Source organism: Chamaea fasciata, unplaced genomic scaffold, assembly GCF_029207755.1.
Source record: "Chamaea fasciata isolate MVZ Bird 193981 ecotype frontalis unplaced genomic scaffold, bChaFas1.0.hap1 SCAF_7, whole genome shotgun sequence".
Classification (NCBI taxonomy): domain Eukaryota; kingdom Metazoa; phylum Chordata; class Aves; order Passeriformes; family Sylviidae; genus Chamaea; species Chamaea fasciata.
In genome coordinates this window covers 39856773-39867344 of record NW_027094092.1, presented here as the reverse complement: position 1 = coordinate 39867344, position 10572 = coordinate 39856773, and the positions used below count along the sequence as shown (strand labels likewise).

General features: G+C 56.4%; 1 protein-coding gene across 2 annotated transcripts; it reads left to right on the top strand.

Moving 5' to 3' along the window:
- The first annotated feature begins 387 nt into the window (after window positions 1–387).
- PGF (placental growth factor) lies at window positions 388–7987 on the top strand. Of its 2 annotated transcripts, none has more exons than XM_066188511.1 (7): window positions 388–554; window positions 724–763; window positions 1413–1609; window positions 3059–3135; window positions 4807–4836; window positions 4927–5003; window positions 5699–7987. In XM_066188511.1, the coding sequence occupies exons 1-6, from the start codon at window positions 489–491 to the stop codon at window positions 4991–4993; spliced, it is 477 nt and encodes a 158-aa protein (XP_066044608.1). In that variant the 5' UTR covers window positions 388–488; the 3' UTR covers window positions 4994–5003; window positions 5699–7987. The 2 variants fall into 2 exon arrangements, with proteins under 2 accessions (XP_066044608.1, XP_066044607.1); XM_066188510.1 differs by having other exon boundaries at window positions 4927–4989; window positions 5699–7986.
- Window positions 7988–10572: the final 2585 nt, after the last annotated feature.

Here is a 10572-nt window from a genome sequence, read left to right as displayed (position 1 = left end):
AGGAATGAAGAGGATAAAAGGGGCTGTTGTATGGGGGCAGGGGAGCCAGGTGGGCACAGAATGAGTGGATGGGCATGGAGCAGCGAAAACAGCAAGCCGAGAAGCCCAACACAGCCCCGGTGGTTCCCGCCGGCCGGGGATTCACCGTGCACGGGACGATGAATAGAAGCGCCGGGGCAGCCCGACAGAGTAATGGCCGGGGGCGGTGCTGGGGCGCTGGAGGAGGGGGCTCCGCCGCGCCCGGGAGCACCGGCCGCCCCCGCGGCCGCCGGGGCCGGGCACCTGCTCCCGCCCCGCGGCGGGGCCGGGGCGGGGCAGCGGCGGGGCGGTGGCGGTGAAATACGGCGGTGGAGCGGGGCGCGCTCCCATGGCCCGGCGGCGGCGGAGGCGGCACTGCGGGGCCGGTGGCCCGGCGTCGGGGCGGCATGCCGGCTGCGGCAGGGCGGTAGTGGCGGCGCCGAGTCTGTACCGGGGCGGCGGGAGCGGCGATGCGGCTGCTCGGCGCCTTCCTGCGGCTGCTGGTGGCCGGGACGCTGGGGGCACCGCCCGCCCCGGTGAGAGCCGAGGGGCGGGAGGGGGGTCGGAGCAGGGGCAGCCCGGGCCCCCGGTGCCGCTGTCTGCGGTGGCCGCGACGGCCCGGACAGCTCCTCCCGGCGCTGGGCGGGGGGCGGCGGCGGGTCGCCCCGTGCTGCCCCTCCAGAGCTCGCCTTTCCCTCCTTGCAGGCCCTGGAGGAACGGGGGACCGCCAGCACGGAGTCGCCCGGTGAGTTGGCAGTGGGCGGCCGCCGATGCCCCGACTGGGAGGGGGCGGCAACCCAGGGAGGGCTTCGCGCAAGGCCGGGGCGCGCTGGGTACCACCCGGAGCTGTGTTACCTCTGGAGTCCCGTGGTGACAACCGGGGAGGCAGCGGGGAGCCGTGCCGACGCTCGGAGCAACCTGATTTCCCCGGCCCACCTCGGGCACCGGGCACCGCCGCGGGCCGGAGCGGAGCGCAGCCCAACACCCAGACTGGCGCCCCTCCGCTGCCGGCATGCGGGGTCCCGGGTGGAAGCACTCCGCTTCAGCTCTCCCTGCTGGAAAGCCCCGGGGACTGCTGTCCGGCCGAGCGAGGTGCGAGGAGCGGGGGAGCCCCTTCGCGGCGGCGGTCGGGGGTGATCGGCGTGCCTGGGCAGAAGACGGAGCTGGCGGATCGAGGGAGAAAGAGCCTGTTGGGGTGGCTGTGTGAGCCCCCGCACGGCGATGTGCACAGTACGGTGACTGACTTAGTGGGAGCACGAGGTGGTCCTTTGGTTCTCTGTGCTCCGTGATGGCTGCAGGACACCCCGCGGCTTTTGCACCTGCCCCGGCAGCGGCCCGGCTGGGCTCTGCCTCTCTGGGCGCTTCCTTATAGTCCCTGTCCCTGTCTCTTGCAGTCCTGACCTTTCGGGAGATCTGGAATCGTAGTTTCTGCCGGCCTCTGGAGCAGCTGGTGGACGTCATTACCGAATTCCCCAACGAGGTGGAGTACATTTTCAGACCCTCCTGCGTCTCCCTGCAGCGCTGTGGAGGCTGTTGTGGGGACGAGGGTCTCCGCTGCGTCCCCGTGGAGACAAGCACGGTCACCATGCAGGTACGTGCTGCTGCGGGGCCGGGGCTGTGCCGGAGAGGTGGAGGGCTGCTCACCAAGCGCCGGGAAGGGGAACTTGCAGCTTTGCATTCTCTAGACATTGTAGCAGTGTGGCTAGCGAGGGAGAGGACTTAAAACTGCTCATATGCATGCCAAGTCAGTAGGGTCCTTCTGCCTGCTCTTTGGGCTTGCCCCTGAGGTCAGGTGTCACCCCTGGTGGTACTGGCCTCACTCCCTCCTTCCCGGACTTCTCTCTGTGTGGTCTGTCTTGCTTACTGCTGTCATTTTTCCAGACCTTTCCTGTCCTGTGGTGGGGCTGGGGGGCGGTGCTCCACTTGCCTGTGACTGCCTGCTGGGACAAAGTAGGTACTGCCCTTGATTTGAAGGGAGGAGTGAGGGTCTCCTGTATCAGGTGATGCTTGGGGCGGTGCTGACAGTGAAAGTCCCCACACTGGGGCATGGTGAGTGTGAAGGGCTGAGCCAACCGTATTTTCAGACACCACTGTGTGAGCTGTGAGATGTGGGGTGGGAGATCCTGGGCTGTTTGACTCTTCCGCATGAACCAGGCAGCAGTTGTCCTCACACTGCAGCTCTTGCACTGAGCTGCCAGAGATCAACCTGCTGATGCTGCAGGGACCAGGGAAAAGCTCTGCTTTGCCATGGATGATGGACTAGGGAATGCTTGCAATAAATCACCAGTGATTTTGGTCTCTCTGAGGTTGGAAGGCAGGATGGCAGTTTCCAAAAGCTCTTGGCTGAGGTCGATCAAAAGCCTGGTGTGAGCAGGAGGCAGCTCCCAAAGCACAGGTCTCCCTCTATGGGAGGGATCCTGCTGCTGTGTACAGGGTGGAAATGCCTGACACTTCTGCAGGGGCTAGTGTGGATCACACCAATGATGAACATACCCTGTAAGGCCCTTGGATGTCCAACCTGAACTTCAGGCTGGGCTGTGACATGTGACAGGGTGTATCCTGTACCCCTGGATTGGGGAGACACTGTGGTACTGAGTCCAGTCAGTTCCAACTCCTTACTGTAGGCAAGGGGTCCAGGAGGAGGCAGCAGCAATGGGACTGGTCTGAAAAATATGACTGGGATGGGATATTTCTGTCAGAAAAGGAAGGTGGTGTGCCAAGGGGTCAAATATGTGAAAGCTCTCCAGAAAGGCAGAGACTGAAAAACCTTTTCTGAGGCTGGGACATCCCAAGACCATGGGACTTAAATTAAAGCCCTGAAGACATGGGGCGGCACTAGCAGAGCCTCCCAAGCTGCTGGGACAGCTGGGCCTGGCCAGAACTGCCTACGTGTGGAGGTGGAGCCTCTGTTGTTGGAGGTCCCGAGGAACAGGTTAGACATGCATCTTCCCAAGAGCCTGGGGTGGCAAGGCAGTGGTGCAGGAGTCCTTCCAGCCCCCTCCTGCTACTGCCTGAGAAGTAACCTTTGCTCTTCTTTCAGCTTCTGAAGATAAAGCCGAACGGGGAGGCACCCTATGTGGAGATGGCGTTCACCGAGCACAAGCAGTGCGAGTGCAGGTAAGGGACTCCTGGCTTCCAGCAAGAGCAACCCTGCCAGCTCACCCTGTGTGTGGAACAGGGATGCCCTGTGGGTACCCTGGCTGTGCTGGGACCCCTTCTTGCTGTCTTTGCACTAGGGTTTGCTGGTGCTTGGGGCCCTTGTTCACCTGCGGGCTGCACCACGTCTCTGCACCTGCTCCCCGCAGACGAGGGGGTGCATGCTGTTGTGAAGACAGGTCAGACACCATCCACTGTCTGCAGGGCTGTGCTCTCAATCCCTGCAGCTGCCTTGGCATGCCTGGTATATGCTCCTTTAGCCACAGGATCTGCCTGTGGGTAATGGAGCAAGGCTGGTGGCTCTGAGGCAGGTGTTTGGTGTGTGGCAGCACGTCCAAGGTGGTGGTTCAGCAGGGAGCTCCATGGCTTGACATGCCTGAGTGTGAGTGTGGCCCAAAGAGAAAGCTCAACAACTGAGTCTTAGGCCACCATTTAAGGGAGACTGCCCCATACAGACCTGGGGGTACAGCGGAAGTTTACATGCAAGCCAGCAAATGAAAGCTTAAAACATGCAGTGCCAACCTGGCCTGGATACGTAGTGCTGGCCTGGAATGGATGTGCAGCACCAACCTGCCACTGACTCCTGGCACCTAGTCAACCCCTTGGGGTGCTCACTGTGTCCCAAAAGTGGTGAAAGCCTGGGCAGGATGGGGCCTCTGCCTGAGGACTGCAATGCTGTGGGAGCAGCTCCGATGCCGCCTGCAGCTGGTCCTTGCCGTAGAGACTCCAGCATTGCCTGCATGAGGAGTCCTGGTAATCACTCTTCATCATGATGCAGGGGTCATTTAGTGTTGTGAAAACTGGGGGGGATGAGTGTCCTGCTGGGCAGTCATTACACATGATCCTTGCCTGGAAGAAGATCCTGAGGTTTCCCAGACTGGTATTCCCCTGCAGTTTGTGAGCAGCTGTGCTGGAGCAGACCCAGCTCCACACAGTCTCTGTCTGGAAAGTCTGTCAGTAGATGCAGAAGGGGGAGCGCGAAGAAGCAGATGTGCTGCTTACCTCCTTCTCTGCTTCCAGCTATTTCCTATGCAGGGAATTTCCTAAGCCTTTTGTGCTTTTCCTACGTAGGCTAACTCCCAGGGGATCTCCTATGTGCACTTGTGCAGGCTGCCTTCTGCAGCAGTTTTTGGCTTCTTCCTAATCCGCTTTCCACACCTGTGCATCACTCCCTTTTGTAGGTAGTGTAGGCGTGGCAGATGTCCCGGCTGTGACCCCTGTGGGGGGGCATGTCATGGCTGAGAACCCACTACTGAGACTTGGCAGCAAATCCCCCACGTTTATTACTCGGGGTGTTGCACCTTGTTTAACAAGATGGGAAAGCTGTCACTGAGAGCATCTAGGACTGAACTTGCCCTCCCCAGCCTCACTGGCAAAATGGCACATCTCCAGGGTAGTCACTCAATCTGACCGGCTCCTTTGCTGTCTCTGCCTTCTCTCTGCCAACTGCAATCAGCTCCTGACTGAGGGGTTGGTAAGGTCAAGAGAAGAGATATTGTGTTTGTTTTAAACATGAATGATAACGGGTAGATTGGGCTATGCACTGGGGCATGTCAATGGACCAGCTCCTGCAGCTCAACACGCAGCATTGCCCAATAACCACTTCTCTCTGTCGTTTTTCCCACTCTGCAGGCCCCGGCAGGACCTGATGAGGTTGGGAAGGTAAGTGACATCAGGGGCATTGTTACTGGCTGGGATTGTGGTTCTCATCTCCAACATATCAGCCCTTCTTGTGGTACTTTCCTTTCGAAGGAGGAGGTCCAAGGGCCGAGGTAAGAGAAGACAAGACAAGAAGGGACGGAAAGACTGTGAACTGTAAGTGAGGAGGGGTAGGTATGAGTGGTGTCTTCTGGGTTAATTTTCTTGGGATGTGTGTCTTCATTAAGCATTTAGATGTTCACTGACACTATGAGCAGTGAAAGGTTTGTGCAGAGCAGACACAGAAGAAAGCAGGAGGGAACAGTGGCTGTGGGGAAACAGGCCTTGAACTGAAGACTCAATACGTACTTGGTAGTCTCCAGGCTCAGCAGCTCAAAGCTGGGTAGAATGGGGATGAATCGGCTGGGTGACTTGATGGTGCTTAGCTCTGTTGCCATCACAGACCGTGTGGAGTTTCATGGATTCATGAATTTCCAGTTTCAGCCTCATCCTGCTGCCAGCTGTGTCCTTACTGCTGTCCTTGACTGATTGTTTGGGTTACTCTACTCTTTCCGTCCTTTATCTCACTTTCTCAAACTCCTTGCTGTAACAGCCCAGGCTGGAGTCATTGTGGGCACTTCTGAGGTGTGACACCTGTGGCTAGCACTTTCTTCTAGCATTTCCCCCTTTTGTCTGAAGCCTGCTGTTGGGGGCTCAACCAGCACCAGCCCCATCACCTTCACTTCTCCCCATGAAGAGGCTGCCTGCAGTCCTTACCCCTGCAGTTCTGTGTCAGAGGGGCCAGGCACAAAGAAGGGGATCCAGGGCAGAGCAGGTGAGCCTCCCATGCTGGCAGTGCTCACCCTGTGCCCTGCTCTCTTTGCAGATGTGGCTCACCACGCAGGTAGCCTCTGCCCTGCCCCCAGCCTCGCTCCTGACACCTGGGTTTGAGCCAGCTGCCTTTTCTCCCCTTGGGGGACTTGTGGAGTCATATCCCTCCAAGCTGCAGTTGGGAGCAGGACTCCAGAACAGAAGAGCTGACTCTACTCTTGGTTGGCCCTGCTGGGAACAGCCCAAAACCAAGGACTCCCTTGCCCCATCTGCCGCATTGGCAGCAAGAAAAAAAGGACTCCTGACCAAGCCTGGGGCTGAAGATGAGGAGCTCAAGCAGTGTTTTGGTGTTTGAGGACATTCTAGGGGCAATGAGGAGCCGAGCTGGTGGATGTGCTGATGGAACTGGCTGGGGAGGACAGCGTGATGTGGGAGTGAGTGGAGATGGCTCACAGGGCTGCATCTGCACAACTTCTCTGTCCTGCCAGCGGTCTGCAGCTGGGGAGGAAGGAAATCCGGGGCAGCCAAGGCTGCAGGGCTGCATCCGTCCCTGTTTTGGCACAGGGCAGCCCAGGCAGGTGCCAGGGAGCTTGCCTGGGAAGCTGTTCTGGTTGGGAAGAGAAGGGGACTGGGCTCCTCTTGTATTCACAGCTACATCCCAGCTTTGCCCTGCTCAATAAAAGCTGGTCAGACATGAGAGCTGGCAGCTCCTGTCTGCTTTCCAGAAAGGCAAGGAACTTCCCCATGGGCACCCACTCAGGCTGGAGGAGGGCAGTGACCCAGGGTTTGTCCCCATCACCAATCCTGCAGCACCAAGGGACTGCCCTTGGTGTGATGCTGGAGATGGGAAATCAGCAGGTTGCTCCCTGGGCTGAGGGCTGTCCATGTGCTGGAGTTCAGCTGGGTACTGGGAGGCCCTTGGGCGAGCTGCCCTTCTCCACACCACAGTGTGGGACTGGTTCCTCTCCCTATTCACCGTGCCCATCCTGTTCTCACCCCAGTCCAAACGTCTGGCTCAGTGCCCTGTCCTCCCTGGCAGGGCTGATACAAAGTTTAGGGCACTGGGGGGCAGGCTGTCCACTCAGGAAATACCCCACCAAGGGTCATTTACCTGACATGGGGACAGGCTGGCCTGGGGCCCCCTTTCCTTACTGGGAACACCCTCAGGGTATAAGGAGCCGGTGGCCCTCATCGAGGTGGCTGAGGGGACTGCTGTTTGCTGCTTTTCCCACTCAGCCAGCTCTCTGCCCAGGTCTAGGGGAAGCCACAGCCCCTGGTTTTCCATGCTTGAAGCAGTTCTCCTGAGGCTCCTCCTGTCCCCATTTCCACCCCTGCTGCAGGGGGTCTGGGGCTGTCTGCCAAATGCATCCCATGCTGATCTGTGCAAGCCACATCCTGGAGCAGTGCATATAGCTGGAAACCCTAGGGGTGAGTAGGCACCTGCATATTTGTGGGGCACTCCTGGCACTGGGTTAAAACAAAATCAAGGATCATGCTTGACAGTTTCAAATAAAAGACTGGAGGGCAAGATCTGCAAAGGCTTCAAGGTTACCGCTAAATGATGGGGCCTGTGGTTTATCTAGCTCTGAGGAACAAGGGTGGAGCCTAACGTAGCAAGAATTGGGGTCCAAGGTGGCTCCTTCCCAGATCTGACAGGGCTGCCTGTGACTCTCTAAGTCATAATGCTGGTGTTGCCTGAGGCTGGCACAAGGTCATTGGGACAGGGCAGATCCCTGTCAGGGAAAGCTGGACGTGGGTGTTGAGGTGATGTGAACCTGCATACTGCCACCATGTAGCAGGGAATGGATTGTGTGAGTTGTAACTGTGCAGCTGGGCATATCTTTCAGGAGCTTGCTGGATCCCTTTTGGATCCCATTTCCAGGCATCCACAGTATCCTGGAGCACCGCCTACATGGGCTTTGCCTCAAAAACAGCCCATGAAGTTCCTCCTTCACTACCTCATAGATGAGGGGAACTCGCTGCTCCCCGTCCCATATCACTCAAAGTCTGTGTGGATCATGTGGTGACCTGGTCCACACAGGCTTTCCCTATCACTGTGTGTCATTGCTGCCTGGTTGGGTTTTGCTCTGAGGCCAAGGAGAACCATGTGCAGCATTTGAGGATGTATGTGATGGTTTCTGTATTGTTTTTAATACCCCGGTAGTATTAAATGTTTAAAAAAGGAAGTTACATTAATCCAAGTATGTTAATTAATAAAAATAATGTTACATTTATCAGTGTAACATGAGGGGGTTGTGACTGATGATTAGGATTAAAACAAATTCAAACACACTAACACACAGTGGCTTTTCCAAACAGTTCCTGGTGTCTGGTGTCACCTCTTCGGCTGCTGCCTGGCACTGAGATATTCCAGGCAGCTCTGCCCATCAGATGTGGCAGGGCCAGGCACCTGCCTTGCACGGACACCTGTGTTTCTTCTCTCCCTCCATTACCTGAGCTGCCTGGATGTTGTGTGTGGCCTTGTCCCCTGCTCCTTCTGTGGCATGGGGTGTTGGACAGCAAGAATGTGGGTTCTGGGGGGGATGTGGCTGTCCCCTTGCAGCCGTGATGAGCAGGGCAGGAGCAGGGGGAAACATCACTTACACAAGAGGTTTAGTAGCTGCATCTCCAGCTGTCATGGCTCCTTCCAGCTCCATGGAGGTAACAGGAACCCAATGAGCCCTAGCCCCTGAAGTTCCTGTGACTGTTGCGGGCATCACACGCCTAGGGAAATGCTAGCTCCTTTCCCTATCCCTGCCAGAGGGGGAGTCCTAAGACCCTACTGATCCCAAGGCGGCACGGACTTCCAGCAGGGCATCACACTCAATGGAGCTATGAGGATCAGGGTGGAGGACTGCTGCTCTGAGGGGGAGAGAGATGTTCCTGGCTTCAGGGCTTGTGTCCAACGCCCGTGTTTCCTCTCAAGTGGACCAACCACTTGAGAGCCTGTCCCTCCTCTATGTGGTCCCAGTTGTAGCTTTTTTGTACCCCTAGCTCCTGGCAGCCCTCCTTGGCCCCAGCAGATGTGTGAGCACTCTGACAAGGCCAGCTACATCTACAGAACTCCATGTGCCCCAGGCACTGCAGTGTGGGGCTGTAGGGGGAGACTGATGCCCTTGTAAAGGGACCCTGACATACCCCAGCCCCAAAGCCAGCAGCATCCACCATGGACAGACAGAAAACCTATTCCAGCCCCAGTGCTCCCAAATCCCTCATCCTTTCCCTATCTGTGTACCTGCAGACAGGCAGCTGTCCCACAGAGCCCAGGAGCAACAAACCACTGGGTTATCAGCGCCCCTGGGCTCCCTGTGTCTTCCAGCCTTACAGGGCAAAGGTTTGTTTAACAAGGCTTTGTGAGCCAGAGCTGCAGTAAGATGGTTTAGGAGGATAGTTATAGGCAGACAAAACATAAAGCGGCCTTATGCACCAGGAACAACATTTTATGGTTTTTTTGAAGTAACTATGAAGGTGATGTGGGGATTGGCTCAGAGATGTAGCATCGTAGCTGATGAAGCCCTGATGTTAAAACTTCACTGGTTACCTCTAGTCTCCCTGAGCACAGGATGCCATCAAAGCTCTGCCACCCAGCAGCAGTCTCCCAGCCATGCCCCTGCAGTTCTCCCACGTGTCTCCATGCATATAAAGAAAACTGAGGTCCTAATTTCTTGATTGTGACTTACAGGTCTTTTGCATCCTCACAAAGTTTGGCATAATCCTGCCTGTTGAAGCCAGTGATGCTTGCAGTCTCAGCATATTTTAAGCTTTTGCAAGCTCTTATGTGTCACTTTTAGCCTGTGAGAAAAAAGGCAGTTCTCACTCCCCTCCCTGTTATTTGTCTGTGCTGGTTTTGCTTTGGCAATTCCCACTTTCCAACAAGCACCACAAGTTCTTCAACAGGTTAATCGAAAAGTAATCCCCCAATGTGATGGTACTGCTTCCTCCAGGTTTCCAACACCCCAAATTTAATGTCCTCTGTCCAGCATTGACATGCAAATCTGGAAGCCCACAGGTAAAGGCAGTTGTGCCTCAGGGCTGCTACAAGTCTTCTTCCCTTCCAAGGCTTTTCCTCACAGGAACATCCTTGAGGCACTTCCTGCTGATGCCTTCAGCTCACTCTCTTCTGGCCACTTCAGAGGTGTTTGATGAAGAAATTAACCGAGTTTTGTACCCTCCTGGCAACTCCTCTTCACACATCTCCCTGCCACCATCACCTCAATATCCAAACCACTCTACAGATACACTGTGCTGGATTTTGTGGTTTTCCTGTGCTCTCTGTCCTCTCCAGGCCCACATAGATCTGCTGAAGCCAGCAGGTGAGTTGTGCCAGCAGCACCCCTGCTCTCATCCTTGGCTCTCCTTTACTTCTTGCCTGCTCAAACTTTTCACTTCAAGGAGGAGCCTCGAGACTCTAGTGGGAATTAAAACACCCCAGAGACTGTGGGGTATAAACAGGCTGGGCAGAAAAAATTGGTCTCTGTTAGGCAGAGGTTGGAAAAGGTACCTAGAAGCGTTTTGAGGAGAAACAAAAAAACCAAGCACACCGATTGTGTTTGGGCAGTGAGTTGTCTTACAAAGCAGATGGCTTTGCATCCTCCTAGACCTGCTCTCTGAGGCACAGCTAATACTTTCATACTCCCAAAGAAATGGTCTTTGTAAGAGAGACGGTGTTGGGTTGCTGGATGCCTAGTTGAGCTTTGGGCACAGGCTTTACTGTCCTGTTCTGTTAGCAGGCTGGGCTGTGCAAAAGATCTGCCCAGGGCACCTGAGCTGGGGGAGGTCCCCTCCAAGTGCGTGCAGGGTATGAAGTAATCACAGGTCACCCACAAATGGGTGCCCCCTCTGCCAGTCCCACAGCAAATACCAGGTCGAGCAGGGGCTGAACACAGTGACTGACCTGGCTGGTGTGGCTGTGATGGCACAGCACAGGGC

Excerpts from the sequence above, each read along its gene's own strand:
- PGF (XM_066188510.1), top strand. The coding sequence starts at position 489 with ATGCGGCTGCTCGGCGCCTTCCTGCGGCTGCTGGTGGCCGGGACGCTG. Across the intron at positions 555-723 it reads TGGGGGCACCGCCCGCCCCG|GCCCTGGAGGAACGGGGGAC; the intron begins GTGAGAGCCGAG and ends CCCTCCTTGCAG. Across the intron at positions 4,990-5,698 it reads GGACGGAAAGACTGTGAACT|ATGTGGCTCACCACGCAGGT; the intron begins GTAAGTGAGGAG and ends CTCTCTTTGCAG.